We start from the raw sequence: 13,371 nt of genomic DNA on the forward strand, positions 1-13,371 counted from the left end.
GATTTTCTCTAATATGTGTTATTTTCTACATTCAGCAATAACTGTGAAGGGCAGAGGTTGCACATTGCTTCCATTCACAAGGTTTCAGTGAATGGAACTATAAACACTTTGGTTGTAATAAGAACTATAAAAATGTGCAAAGGCTTCACCATATTCAACACAAGCACAGGATTTCTCTCCAGTGTGATATCTTTTATACCTTTTGTCTTAGTTTGTGTTTTATTGCTGTGAAAAAGATACCATGACCAAGACAGCTCTTATAAAAAACATTTATTTGGAGGGCCAGTACAGATTCAGAGGTTCAGTCTATTATCATCGAGGTAGAAAGAATAGCAGTGTCCAAACAGACATGGTACTGGAGGAGCTGAGTGTTCTACATCTTGGTTTGAAGGCAGCCAGAAGATTCTTCTGCCCTGGGTGGAGCTTAAGCATAGGATCTCAAAGCCCACTGCCACACCTCTCAATAGTGCCATTTGCCATGGGCCAAGCATATTCAAACCACCACACCTTTGAAGATCATTGTGACCTGTAAAGGCTCTATCACATTGGTTACATTCATAGTATGTGTTCTGTTATGTCTTTGGAGATGACTGTGACGTGAATAGGCTTTATCACATCTATTACATTTGTAGGGTTTCTCTCCAGTATGAATTATTTCATGACTTTGAAGTTGGCCATGAGAGGCAAAGGATTTACTACATTGCTTACATTCATAAGGCTTCACTCCAGTATGTGTTGCTTTATGTATTTGGAGACTAGTGTTACACACAAAGGCTTTACCACATTCATTACATTTGTAAGGTTTCTCTCCAGTGTGAATTCTTTCATGTCTTTTAAGAACATTCTGACCTGCAAAGGCTTTACCACATTGATTACATTCATAGGGTTTCTCTCCAGTATGTGTTCTTTTATGTACTTGGAGATAACCAGGATATGCAAAAGCTTTACCACATTGATTACATTCATAAGGTTTCTCCCCAGTGTGTGTTCTTTTATGTACTTGGAGATAACTATGAGATGCAAAAGCTTTACCACATTGATTACATTCATAGGGTTTCTCTCCAGTATGTGTTCTTTTATGTACTTGGAGATAACGATGAGCTGCAAAGGTTTTACCACACTGTTTACATTCATAGGGTTTCTCTCCAGTGTGTGTTCTTTTATGGATTTGAAGATGATCATGATATACAAAGGCTTTACCACATTCATTACATTCATGAGGTTTCTCTCCAGTGTGTGTTCTTTTATGTACTTGGAGATAACGATGAGATGCAAAGGCTTTACCACATAGATTACATTTGTAGGGTTTCTCTCCAGTATGTGTTGTTTTATGTCTTTGAAGATGACCATAATATACAAAGGCTTTACCACATTGATTACATTTATAGGATTTCTCTCCAGTGTGTGTACTTTTATGTATTTGGAGATTACAGTGTTGCGAATAGGCTTTATCACATTGATTGCATTTGTAGGGCTTCTCTCCAGTATGTATTATTTTATGCACTCGAAGATTACAATGATGTGCAAAGGCTTTGCCACATTGATTACATTTGTAGGGTTTCTCTCCAGTATGAATTCTTTCATGACTCTGAAGTTCAGAATGGTATGCAAAGGCTTTACCACATTGCTTACATTCATAAGGTTTCTCTCCAGTGTGTGTTCTTTTATGTCTTTGGAGATGACTATGTTGTGAATAGGCTTTATCACACCGATTGCATTTGTAGGGTTTCTCTCTAGTATGTCTTTTATGTATTTGGAGATTACTGTGATATACAAAGGCTTCATCATATTGAGTACCTTCAGAGGGTTTCTCTCCAGTACAACTTTTTTCATGCCTGCAAAGATAATTGGCATATGTGAAAGAGGAATCACATCTTAAGATTTTATCACTTTGTTTGCATTTGTGGTTTCCCTTTCATTATGGGTTGTTTTGCACCTTTGGGGATACCTGTAATGGTAAGAGTGTTATTACAGGGCTCACATTTGTAGCATCTGTTTACTCTATGAGATTTTTCATATATTTGAAGAAAAATTGAAGAGCTCAGAGCCTTACCACATTAAGTGCATTCATAAGTCTTCCTATAGTGTGAAATATACTACATTTGCATACTACATTGGCATTGTGAACCAGGACAAACAGAAAAGAATTTCCACATTTCTAGTATTCATAAGAATTTTTTGCAGTGTGAGTTTATAGATATATTTCCAATGAAGTTAGAAAACCAACTAATTATAAACTTGTATCACACTGAGAAAATCTACTCAAATAGAGACTACTACATACATTTTAATTGTTCTGGGAGAGAGGGAGAGAGGGAGAGAGGTACACTGCTTCTTTCAATATCCTTACATTCACATGGCTTGTATTAATTGTGACACATGATATATCTTTTGAAAGAAAAATAACAAATGAAAGATTTCCACACTGCATTCTCAAAGTTTGACTTTTTGCTCATCATAGACATGTGGCATAGGGATTAAGGTTTCTCCCCAACAACATTCTTGACTCTTATAAACTGCCCCTCTCACTTAAACTTAGCAATGTTATACTATGTAATATTTGATTATTAGAAACATATACTTATCGCCTATTCTATCTATCTATCTATCTAATCATCTATCTATCTATCTATCTATCTATCATCTCTATCATCTATCTATTGAAATATGTGAGTGGTGTGAAACTAAATATAGATTGGCAGTTCTACAGAGTAGCTGTAATGTGGCTATGATTCAAATGGTAATATCTGTTAAGGCATTGTTTCCTTGTCTTCTTTCATAGAGGAATCCCTTGCAAACACAAATCAAATACCTGACATTAAGGTACATGATTTGTGAGAATTTAATCATCATCAATACACTTAAAGAAGTACTTTTCTTTTTTTTACACTGTTGTTGTTTTTCTTTAAAACTTCTGGGACATGTTAACATTTCTTCTGAGGCATATTCATACTAACTTGCACATGAAAATTACCTTCCACGTCTTTTAGAACTGTGACAATGTTCTTCAATATTATGGTATTCCCAATTGTAGCCTAAAAAACAGTACCAGAAAATATATGATATATTATTGGACATTAGGCAAAATTTAAGTTACTATCTTTAGTGAACCTGATTTATTCACCTCATTCTTCCTCAATCTCAACTGAACTTACAGAAGAGCATCAGTAACAAAGAAACGGTTGTTCGTTTATTTTAAAAAGTGAAAGGAAATACACTATCTTACCTATAGCAGTGAGGTTCTTATAGGTCTCCAGCATCACATCTTTGTAGAGACTCTTCTGTGAAGAATCCAGCAAAGCCCATTCTTCTTGAGTCAAGTTCACATGCACATCATCATAGGTCACTGCATCCTAAAATATCCCACATATTTGTACAACAGAAACCATTATTCAAACCTCACTGTAACTGTATGTATGCTTCATTGATAGTATATTTGTATGATTCTGGTGCTTCCCCTACTTATTTCTTGACCCAGAAGTTCTAATGTAATTACCAAGTCATCTTGGAAGGAAACGGAATAATAATAAGGTTCACCTATATCATGTCTTTCTTCTTTGAATAGGATATAAACTTGCAAGAGAAATGTTAATTAAGAGAGAGAGAGAGAGAGAGAGAGAGAGAGAGAGAGAGAGAGAGAAGCAAACAGTACTGAGCACACATCAGAGAAATTTTAAAAACAATTATTAACTACAAAAAATGATGGGCAAGTTCAGTGTACTGGTTCATTCCTTTAATCCCAGCATTCAGAAGGCAGAGGCAGGTGTATCTCATTGAGTTGGTTGCCAGGCTAGTCTATCCAGGACAGCCAGAGGTACATGTTAAGACCCTCTCTCCCCTGTAAAAATCAAACAAAAAAGAAAGACAGAAAGAACTCCGAGGTTTTTACTGAAGTTCCTACAAATAATTACACATTTACTCCAGTTCTGTATTCATCTTCCAGAATCCCAAAGTGCTCCAGTTTAAACTATAATAGTAACAAGAGCTTACTAAAATGGGATGAATCTTTAAACAGTTACAAATGGACAGATGAAAATATTGACAATGTAAATTTTGAACCTAACTAGGACAGGAGAGATGGCTCAGTAGTGGTCTTGCAAATAATTGGGCTCAATTGCCAATTGCTTCACAACTATCCATTACTCTGAGTTCAGGAATTCTGAAGCCATCTTCTGACTACTATGGGGAGCAGTCATACATGATGTGCATATTCATACATACAGTCAAAATACTCATGTTCATTAAAAAATCAAAACAAACACAACAGGACAAATGAATGTTATGCACCTGCAATTAAGTGACTCAGAAAGCTCATGCAGTATTAATATCATGATTTCATGTCATCCTGAGAAATAAAATATTCTCTCTGCCAAATTTCAAAATTTACAATGTGGATGAAGAGAAATACAACAGCATATGCTTGACATGTATCAACACCTACATTCCAGCCCATCAGCCAATAAGATAAAAACAAACAAACAAAAAGCCGGACATGTTGGCCCACATTTAATCCCAGAAGTCTGAAGCCAGAGTCAGGGAGACTTTTAAGTTTGAGGCCTGCATGTTCTACACACCTACTTTCAGGATGGCTAGGGCTACACATAGAAACTTTGTCTTTAAAAACAAAAACAACAAAATTAAAAATATAAAAACACCAGGCTGACAAAACAGCTTAGCACTGAATAACAATTGCTTCAACTGCATCTTATGTGATTTAGGGATAGTCTGTAATGGTGAAGGCAAAACAACATGAGAAGGAAGCTGACTGATCAGGTCCAACCAAACACAGTAGATAGACACCACACACACACACACACACACACACACACACACACACACACACACACAAGAAATGGGTTCAGTTTATAGACACTCAAATCTCATCCCCAATAAAGAATCTAGAAAGGTTCCTCTTACAAAAGCTTCTACTGAGAGGAATGAGTTGGCCAGAGCCAGGCTGACTCCGTGACAGGCTGCAAACTGGCAGTTTGGGAGACTGTGCCTAAGTTTCTGTTTCCCAGAATGGAAAAAGTCCAAAAACAAGTCAATTCCAGGAAAACTACACCTCACTCAGCCAATCAAGAGCTGCCCCTGCCACCAGACCTGACCCAAGCCTGAGCCAAGAATAGTTAATCAGCATTGGTTCTGGAAATTGCCTCAAATTCCCCAGAACTCTGACCAATCCCAAAGACACCCATACCCCTGGAAATTGAGCCAACCAATCAGGACAAAGGTCACTTATTCCTTCCTGGAATTCTCCTAAATGGGTTTAAATTGAACTTGCAAAGCTCACATGTCTGTCTACATCCCAGTGAATGGTAGACCCCTACATGCTAGAATTCTGCAGAATAAAATGCACTTTGCTTTTGCATACTATTTGAGTCTGGGGGTCTTTCTTCAAAGATTCTTGGACCCTAACATTACAAGCTCTCTCAAAGAAAGCCACAAAGGAGAGACAAGTGTTCAAAGACATCACCCTATCTGGGAGCTTTTTGACTCAATCAACAACATTCTGACCCTGGTCACTATAGGCTCATCCATGATGAAAATGCATTTAGTTTAACTTCAATGATTTTAATAGTCTGCAGCAGCCTGTATGTTCTTCAAATGCCCAAAGTCTCTTCTAACACTCAAGACAATCTCTTGATTGACACATCTTGTAAAATCAGAAAGCAAGTTATCATTCCAACACACAATGGCACAGAATACCCCTTCCCATTCTAATAGATAGGAATATGTACATAGGAAGGGGATACTGGACCAAAGCAAGAAACTCAGCAGGACAAACAACAAATCCTATAGCTCTGCCTCAGACACATGGGGCCTCAGTTTCTAAAGACTTAGATGGCCCTATCCCTGCAACTTCTCATACATCTCTCAGTTTAGTTACTTGCATTTCCTATACACAGCTCTCCATGGCAGGTGTCTCACAGCTTAGGTATCTCAACATGTGGTCTCAAAATACAACTCAGGCTTCATCCTCACAGGTTCATGCAATGCTCTCTCACAGTATCCGACCTCACTGGGGCTCTAACTCTGCCAAACACTGATGGCTGTAACAGTGCTGAAATGAAACCACAGAGGAAGAATCCATGACCTTAAACTTTGCATCTTTCTTATTTCCGGAACTTAGGTGACTCTACCAAGTTTCAATTCTAAATTGGGATAGACCCTGCTATGCTTGGACCACAGCTGTAGCAGGTTTTATATAAAGTTCCTTCCTGAGTCTAGGAATCACTTTGCCTACTCTTTCCATTCATTGAAGGCTTAGCAGGAGGAAGTATTTCCCTTAGGGCACCTTCTTAGGCTTTCAATCCTGAGTAATGCCCCCCCTCCCCCATCTCTCCTTCTCTCTGTTCCCTCTTTCTATTTTTCAGTTTTTGTAGTTTTATTTAAACACAAAAACTATGTATACAAGCCATTTATTCATTTTCTTTGCCTGGTGTTGGGATTGGTCACTCTAATTGCTAGTGGTGCTGCTCTTTCTATGATGACTTTTCAGTTCTTAGTGCAAACATAGTGAGCGATCTCAGGTCAGTAAGATTTGTCACACACCAGCAGCACTTCCAGATCCTTGACATCGTGCACTAGAAACTTCTGGAAGCTGCTCGGCAGCATGTACTTGGTTTTCTTGTTGCTCCCGTAACCAGGGTCGGGCATAAGGACCTGTCCCTTGAATCTTCTTCACACTGTTGTCAATTCCTCTGAGTTTGCTTAATTTTGACATATAAGTTTGACTGGTGCCTGATGAACTTCTTGGTCCTCTGATGATTTGGTGCTTCACCCAAGGGTGAAGAGCAGCCATGATGCCACAAAACAGATGGCAGGTACCTCACAGGTATCGCTGAGGAAGAAGGAAGAGGCCAGGACCTTCTCTTTAGTGGTAGTAAATAGTCTCTTTGAAAATTCATGCTTCTGTTTCAGCATTTGACAGCCATCTGAAATTTCCCTCTGCCGTTTTTCTCTATAAGCCAGACTTTGCATTTATTTCTGCCCCACATATTGCTTTGTTCCACTGTAGTCTTGAATGAGTTACTAGCAATAATCATCTAACAGATTCAATATTCCATCTAAGAATATAGCCAATTATGTTTTAATTCTGCCTTATTCAATTTCTTAGGGCATGGGCAGGATAAGATCGATTTTGGGTAAATATACCACACAAATGACCTCTAGCTAAATTTTTCATGGAGTCTATTTTCTACTAAAATCCTATTACCTCAACTTCTGTCTGCATTACTAGCAATGCTCTGATCTTCAGGTGCTACAAGAACAGCCGATTAAGCTCTGAGTACAGCTTTCTATACTGTTGACCATCTCAAGTCCTGATATTTCCCACATTCCTCCCAAAGAGAACATTTCCAGGTTCTGTTTAGCAACAAAATTACTTTTTTTGTTGTTGTTCTAACTTGCTACTCTGCTGCTGTGACTCAATCCTCTAACCAAAAGCATCTCAGGTAATGAAGATGCTTGTTCACTTGTTTGGTCCTGTCAGATCACAATTCATCATTTTGGGAGCTTAGAATAGAAACTCAAGCTTCAAGAAAATAAGGCAAAACCCATGGCCAAAACATGGTTTCCTAGCTTACCCTCTGGCTTGGTCACTGTATCATACTCAGCCAGCTTTCTTTTCCAGCCCAAGCACAGCTGCTTAGGGATACTACCACCCTCTGTGGAAGAGCCTCCTCACATCAATCATCACTGAGCACAATCTCTCACTAATACAGCATCCAGCCATTTTGATGAGGGCATGCCCTCAAGTGAGGCTCCCTCAGATGATGGTAGGTTCTAAAATGTTCACAACTGAAGCTAATTAGGACACAGAGACAATAATGTATCAGAAAAATTTAAAAATCCAACAAATGTGTTAACCATATCAATCACTAAAGTAGAAAAACCCAAAAACTGATGATTACAACAACTGGACAACACAGAATTGCCAAGAAATGAGGAGAGGCAAGCCTTCAGGATCAAGAAGAGGAAACTAAAATTGTTTCACAAACTATCAAAAACTCAAGAAACTCATTAACATAATAAATTATGAGACGACAAAAATAGGTGAAGGCCTACTGTGTTCCAAAGAAAGAATATAATTAGATTATAATGAATAAAATCACACAACATAGATGGCACCATAAATAAAAGGAAACAGAAAGACAGACAGATGTTGAAGACCCCCATACTCGGGAGACCCTTCCTCAAGTCTCAGGAAATCACGACCACCCAAAGATCACAAGAAACCATACCTGGATGCAATCAGCAGAGGCTTTATTAGGGAAGTTGGCCGGCGGTCAAACCACAAGCTCTCTCTCAAGAGCAAGGTTTGGCCTTGAGTGGCGAGCTAAGGGGTCTTTTAAAGAGGAAAACCGCAAACCAGGGGAGTGAGGAGGGGGTGAGGGGTTGCCAAGGATACATAACATAAGAATAGCGAAACATTCCAGAGAAACCCACCCTGAATGGTTAACAGCCATGGAAATTACTCAGTACACTCATTCTTCTCAAAAATGTGGTTTTACCATATCACTGCCCTACCCTGTCAACTATCTATTAATTATTTCTCACTAGCTCCAGCCATAGAGCCACAACCCTGTCATTGTGTTTTTACCACTCGAATGACTTTCATTCTTTACAGCCAGTTCCTGAAATTGGCCTGGCTTGTTTCAGAGAAAAGTTTCCATGTCCCTAAAAGAACTTAAAAAGCATCTATATATGTATATATTCTATAAAAATGATTTTTATAATTTTTATTCTTCAATGTATAAGTCTTTAAACATGAACTACAAGACTATAATAAAAAAAATCAAAGAAATTGCAGGCCAACACTCATCCTGTACACTCTGTTTCTCCTCTTTGTTAATAATAGAAAATGGATTAAAAGTGTCAAAAATCCAGTCATTTGGACAAAGAGGCAGCCTAAAGAATGGGAAAAGATTTTTCTTTTCTTCTTCTTCTTCTTTTTTTTTTTTTTTTTAACCAAATCCACATCTTATAGAGGCCTAATATACAAAATATATAAAGATCTCAAGAAACTAGACTTTTTAAAGCAAATAATTCAATTACAAAAATGGGGTATAGATCTAAACGAAGAATTCTCAACATAAGAATCTCAAATAGCTGAGAAATACTTAAAGAAATTATCACCATCTTAGCCATCAAGGGAATATAAATCAAAACTACTTTGAGAATCTATCTTGCACCTGTCAGAATGACTAAGATCAATAATACAAGTAACAGTTCATGCTGGCAAGGATGTGGAGAAAGGGGAACAAACCTCCACTGCTTGTGGGTGCATTACTAATACTGTCACTATGGAAATCAGTATTTCCTCAGAATCATGGTTCCTCAGAACACTGAGAATCCATCTACTTCAAAACTGAATAATACCACTCTTGGGCATCTATCCAAAAGGTGCTCCATCCTACTGTAAGGACATTTGCTCAACTATGTTCATAGTATATTTATTCATACTAGCCAGAAATGTGCCCTGCCCCAGGCTTGAGCAGGCCTGAAAGACCTTGTTTACCACAGTAGACCAAATAATAGGACCCAAGTGGTGTTACCCACCTTGGCTGCACATAAAGCCTGCTACAGGAACTGAGAATAGACTGCCCGCTGAGCTTGCCTTGAGATATCTCAGGCTGTGACAAAGGATGGGTTCCTCCACCCATCTCCGGCTGAAACAAGAAGGGAGTGGGGCTTTCCCTTTAAATTGAGAGCTGAACATTCGAGCCTTGATCAGAATACATTGTCTTGGCTCCATCTTTTCTCTCGCCCTCTGTTCCCCTTTCATTCCCAGCCCCCCTTTCAGGTGAACCCAGTTATCCATGGCTGCAGGCGGCTACACAGAAACTGAAAACAACCTAGAAGTACCTCAACTTAAGAATGGGTAAACAAAAACAAACAAAAAAATGTGGTACATTTACACAGTGGAGTATCGATCATTCAGCTGTTTACAAAAAAAAAAATGACATCCTGAATTTTCAGGTAAGAGAATGCAACTAAAAAAATTTACCCTAATTGAGGTAACCCACACCCAGAATGACAGATATGGTATGCATTCACTTATAAGTAGATATTACCTATTAGTTAAATAATAATCAAGCTGTACTCCACAAACTCAGAGAGGCTAGATAAAGAGGAGGGCTATAGGGGGGAAGCATGGATCTCTTTCTAAGGAGAAAGTAGAGTAGTTTCTTTGAGTAGACTGGAGTTTGATGGGAAAAGGAGTGGGAGGAATCAGCTGGGAGGGAATAAGGGAGAAAGTACAGTTCAGGGAGAGACAGACAGACAGAGACAGAAGTCTGCCTGCCAGGAAAAGTCAAGGTGGGTTAGGGTCTGTTGGCAGATTTCCCAGCCTGATGAGGCATGGAATGATAAGAGGAGGTACACCTGAGGCTCAAGGTGAGGGGCTGAAAGTTCTATTGACCTTGGTGGAAGGAACAGGGAGGTGCCTCTGTATAAGAACAGATGTTCTGTGTATTTTCAGGAAATTGTTTCTGTTAGTTTGTGTCTTTGCTTCCCATGGTACTGTGAAGTATAAAAAGGCTATGAAAAATTAACTGGAGGCTGCTGGTTGCTATTGCTGCAGTATTAGCCAGCAGTCCTCCTAAATCTAACTCTTGGCTTTGCATCTTCTTTCTGTCTTTCTTATCTTTAATCCTCACTCCCCCCTCAGAGACTGTTCAACTCATGACGACGGGTCCAGTACTAGGAAAGAAATTAGATTCAAGGATCTTTCTCTACCATTCTTGTTTCTTTCCTATCTAATGATAGGGGGTGAAACCAGGGGCAGGAGGAGGAACATGGAGGGATAAAGGGTAGAAAAAAGAAGAAATCTCAAAATAGCAAAGACCATCTACACTGATTGATGTGAAAAGAAGCCAGCCTAGGATGAATTTTGCATTCCACATATGCTGTCACCTTTCAGTCTCTTTTAGGTTCAGGTCCCAGGTTGTTCTGAACAATTTAAATATGGACTGGAGACTGCAAGTCTAGCCACTGAGAAAATGGGAAATTTACACAGCAAAGATATTCCCAAGATTATTTCTTAAGTACACCAGTGCCCTAAAACAGCAGGTTAGTGACAGTGTCCTAAATGAAAGGTCCCAGATGATGAAAAACACAGGAAAAGGATAAGATAGAAAGTATAAAAGCTAGAGTGGGGAGGTCTTGCACAAGCTATTTTTCTTATGCTAAGTAAGCTTCTTAAGAAGAATACCATCTTGTATACTACTTACATGAGGGAAATGGAAGGAAACGGAAAACTTCTATGAAGTCAGCAGCAACATGAAGAAACTATGAAGTTAGTAGAAAAATCATACAATGGGACACACTCAAGAGGAGTCTAATCAAACAATGCTGCATAAGGCAAATTTGGTGTATCTCAAAAACATTACTCACCAAGCCTATAGTGGCCTTGGGACTGATAACCATAGTGCCATATGGTAGGAACTTGTGTTCTCAAAATCTGAGGCAACTCCTCCCAAAGGCCCTGGCCCCAGACCATTACCAGCTCTTCCAAGCATAGTCCTGGTTTTAGAGAAGGAGCTCTGTTTTATCTCTATTTCTCAGGGCTTTGGGAAAAGCTCCCAAGGCCTAGGCCCTGCTACTGGCTCTGCAAGCACATTCCTGGGTTTGTAGTAGAATCAATTTATGCTTTTCCCCGACTAGCTTACAAATAAATGAGACTCAGACTGTGGTTATTTTATTTGGCTTTGATGATTACTGGAGAGTAACTCATAAACTGCTTTTTTAATTGCTGGCCTAGCTATCTCCCCAGCGATGTGCACCAAATACTTGCCAAGTGCTCATGGTACCTCTGCTCTCATGATACTTTCTCCTCTGTCCTCATGCCCCCCCCTTCTTCCTCTTGCTCTCCATCCTCAATCAGGTAACTCAAAACCCACCTTCCTCTAATCCCTCCAGTAACCGGCTGTAGCCAATTTTATTTAACCAATACGTTTAAATTAAGAACAAGATTTGCACAACAGAAATTTGTAATGGTGAGAATTCATTTAGACCTTCCTATATAGAATTTAGCTTCACAACACAGAGCAACAGACCAAACCTCAACAGGGTTGCAGAAGGAACTATGTCACTGTCTATATGTGGGGACCTCTAGGAAACCCTTGCTTGTTCAGGCCAGCACTCAACACAACAGTGTTTTTGTTGTTGTTGTTTTAAATACCTATTGAAATGATTGTCACCAGGTGTCAACTTGCCCACGTGGCAGAACTATAATTTTTTCAAGAAGAAAACTGAGCCTTTATGGCACACAGACCATAATGTTGACTGTGATCCTGTAATGCCTTACCAGGCAGCTTGTTAGAGGCCTGCTTTTTAATATGGGGATGGGCCTAGTGGCTGGCTGTAAATCAGGGTTGTTTCTTTTGTTATGATTTGGAGCCATATTTCTGGACAATCTTTGTGAACAAACATATCCTAATACCCTATCCTAATCTCTAACAGGCTTGGTTAACATACTACTTATCTGTGGGGTGTTTTACAGGCAGTCCTCCTCCAGCTAAATTATACTTGATGTGACTTACTATATTATATCCTAACCATTAGTAAATCCTTTATATCATTAATTCTACTCTTTTATATCACAGCTGGATGTTAGATTGCTACCCAACACATAAGATGCCTTTTACAACCTCCACAAAATTAACATCCAATGGATCGTGCACCTTAATGCTAAGTGCTAAAAACAGAACTTGTTGAAACTAGGGCTCTCCGAGTTTGGCATCATGCCAAAGATGTTTCTACACACACACACGCTTAAAGTTATTCAGAGGCTATCGATGGATCCAGCGAGTGGTTAGGACAACAAGGGACCTCATAGGTGGCCGCATCTGGCTGCCGGTTCCCGCCCAACCCCAGGAAGCCTGCTCCTCCCGGTTGTCGGCAGTGACCCTGTGCTCACCATGTCGCAACTTCGGAGCTTGCCTGAGCGCACTTCACATCACCAGGACAGAGAGCACAACACACAAGAGCACTCAAGCCTGCTCAGCTACTAAGCGGAACCTGCAGCACGGCACCCGGAAGAAACTTCCTCATCTTTTGACTGGCAGGTCCTCCCGCAGGCTCTGATTGGTCAGTGAGTCTTGAGTGACATGAGCACTTCGGGTTCGAGTGTGCTGAAAGGACACAGTGTAGAGACTCTGAGCCCAAGGCTTCCAGTCCAGGGTCAGACCTTTTCCAGATCTGCAGGGATTTGCGTTTCAGTAGCACTTGTGCTTGTTCTCTAATAGTGTACCCATCTGTCTCCTTACCCAGCTCAAGGGAGGACCCATCACTCCAGCTACCACTGCTCAGCCGCCGCCTGCTCCTCCCCTTTGTGGGCAGTGACCCAGTGCTCACCAGGTCCTG

The 13,371-nt window shown here is 39.8% G+C and overlaps 1 protein-coding gene and 1 pseudogene across 1 annotated transcript; both read right to left on the reverse strand.

Moving 5' to 3' along the window:
* Nucleotides 1-255: 255 nt before the first annotated feature.
* On the reverse strand, nt 256-13,030 carry LOC117720138 (uncharacterized). Its single transcript, XM_076912324.1, is given in 5 exon segments — nt 256-562; nt 565-1,835; nt 2,975-3,035; nt 3,227-3,353; nt 12,926-13,030. Coding segments are annotated over 5 exon segments (1,731 nt in total). The 5' UTR covers nt 12,929-13,030; the 3' UTR covers nt 256-293.
* Nucleotides 6,407-12,914, reverse strand: LOC117720141 (large ribosomal subunit protein eL32 pseudogene; annotated as a pseudogene).
* Nucleotides 13,031-13,371: the final 341 nt, after the last annotated feature.

The sequence above is a fragment of the Arvicanthis niloticus genome, chromosome 14 (genome assembly GCF_011762505.2).
Source record: "Arvicanthis niloticus isolate mArvNil1 chromosome 14, mArvNil1.pat.X, whole genome shotgun sequence".
Lineage (NCBI taxonomy): Eukaryota > Metazoa > Chordata > Mammalia > Rodentia > Muridae > Arvicanthis > Arvicanthis niloticus.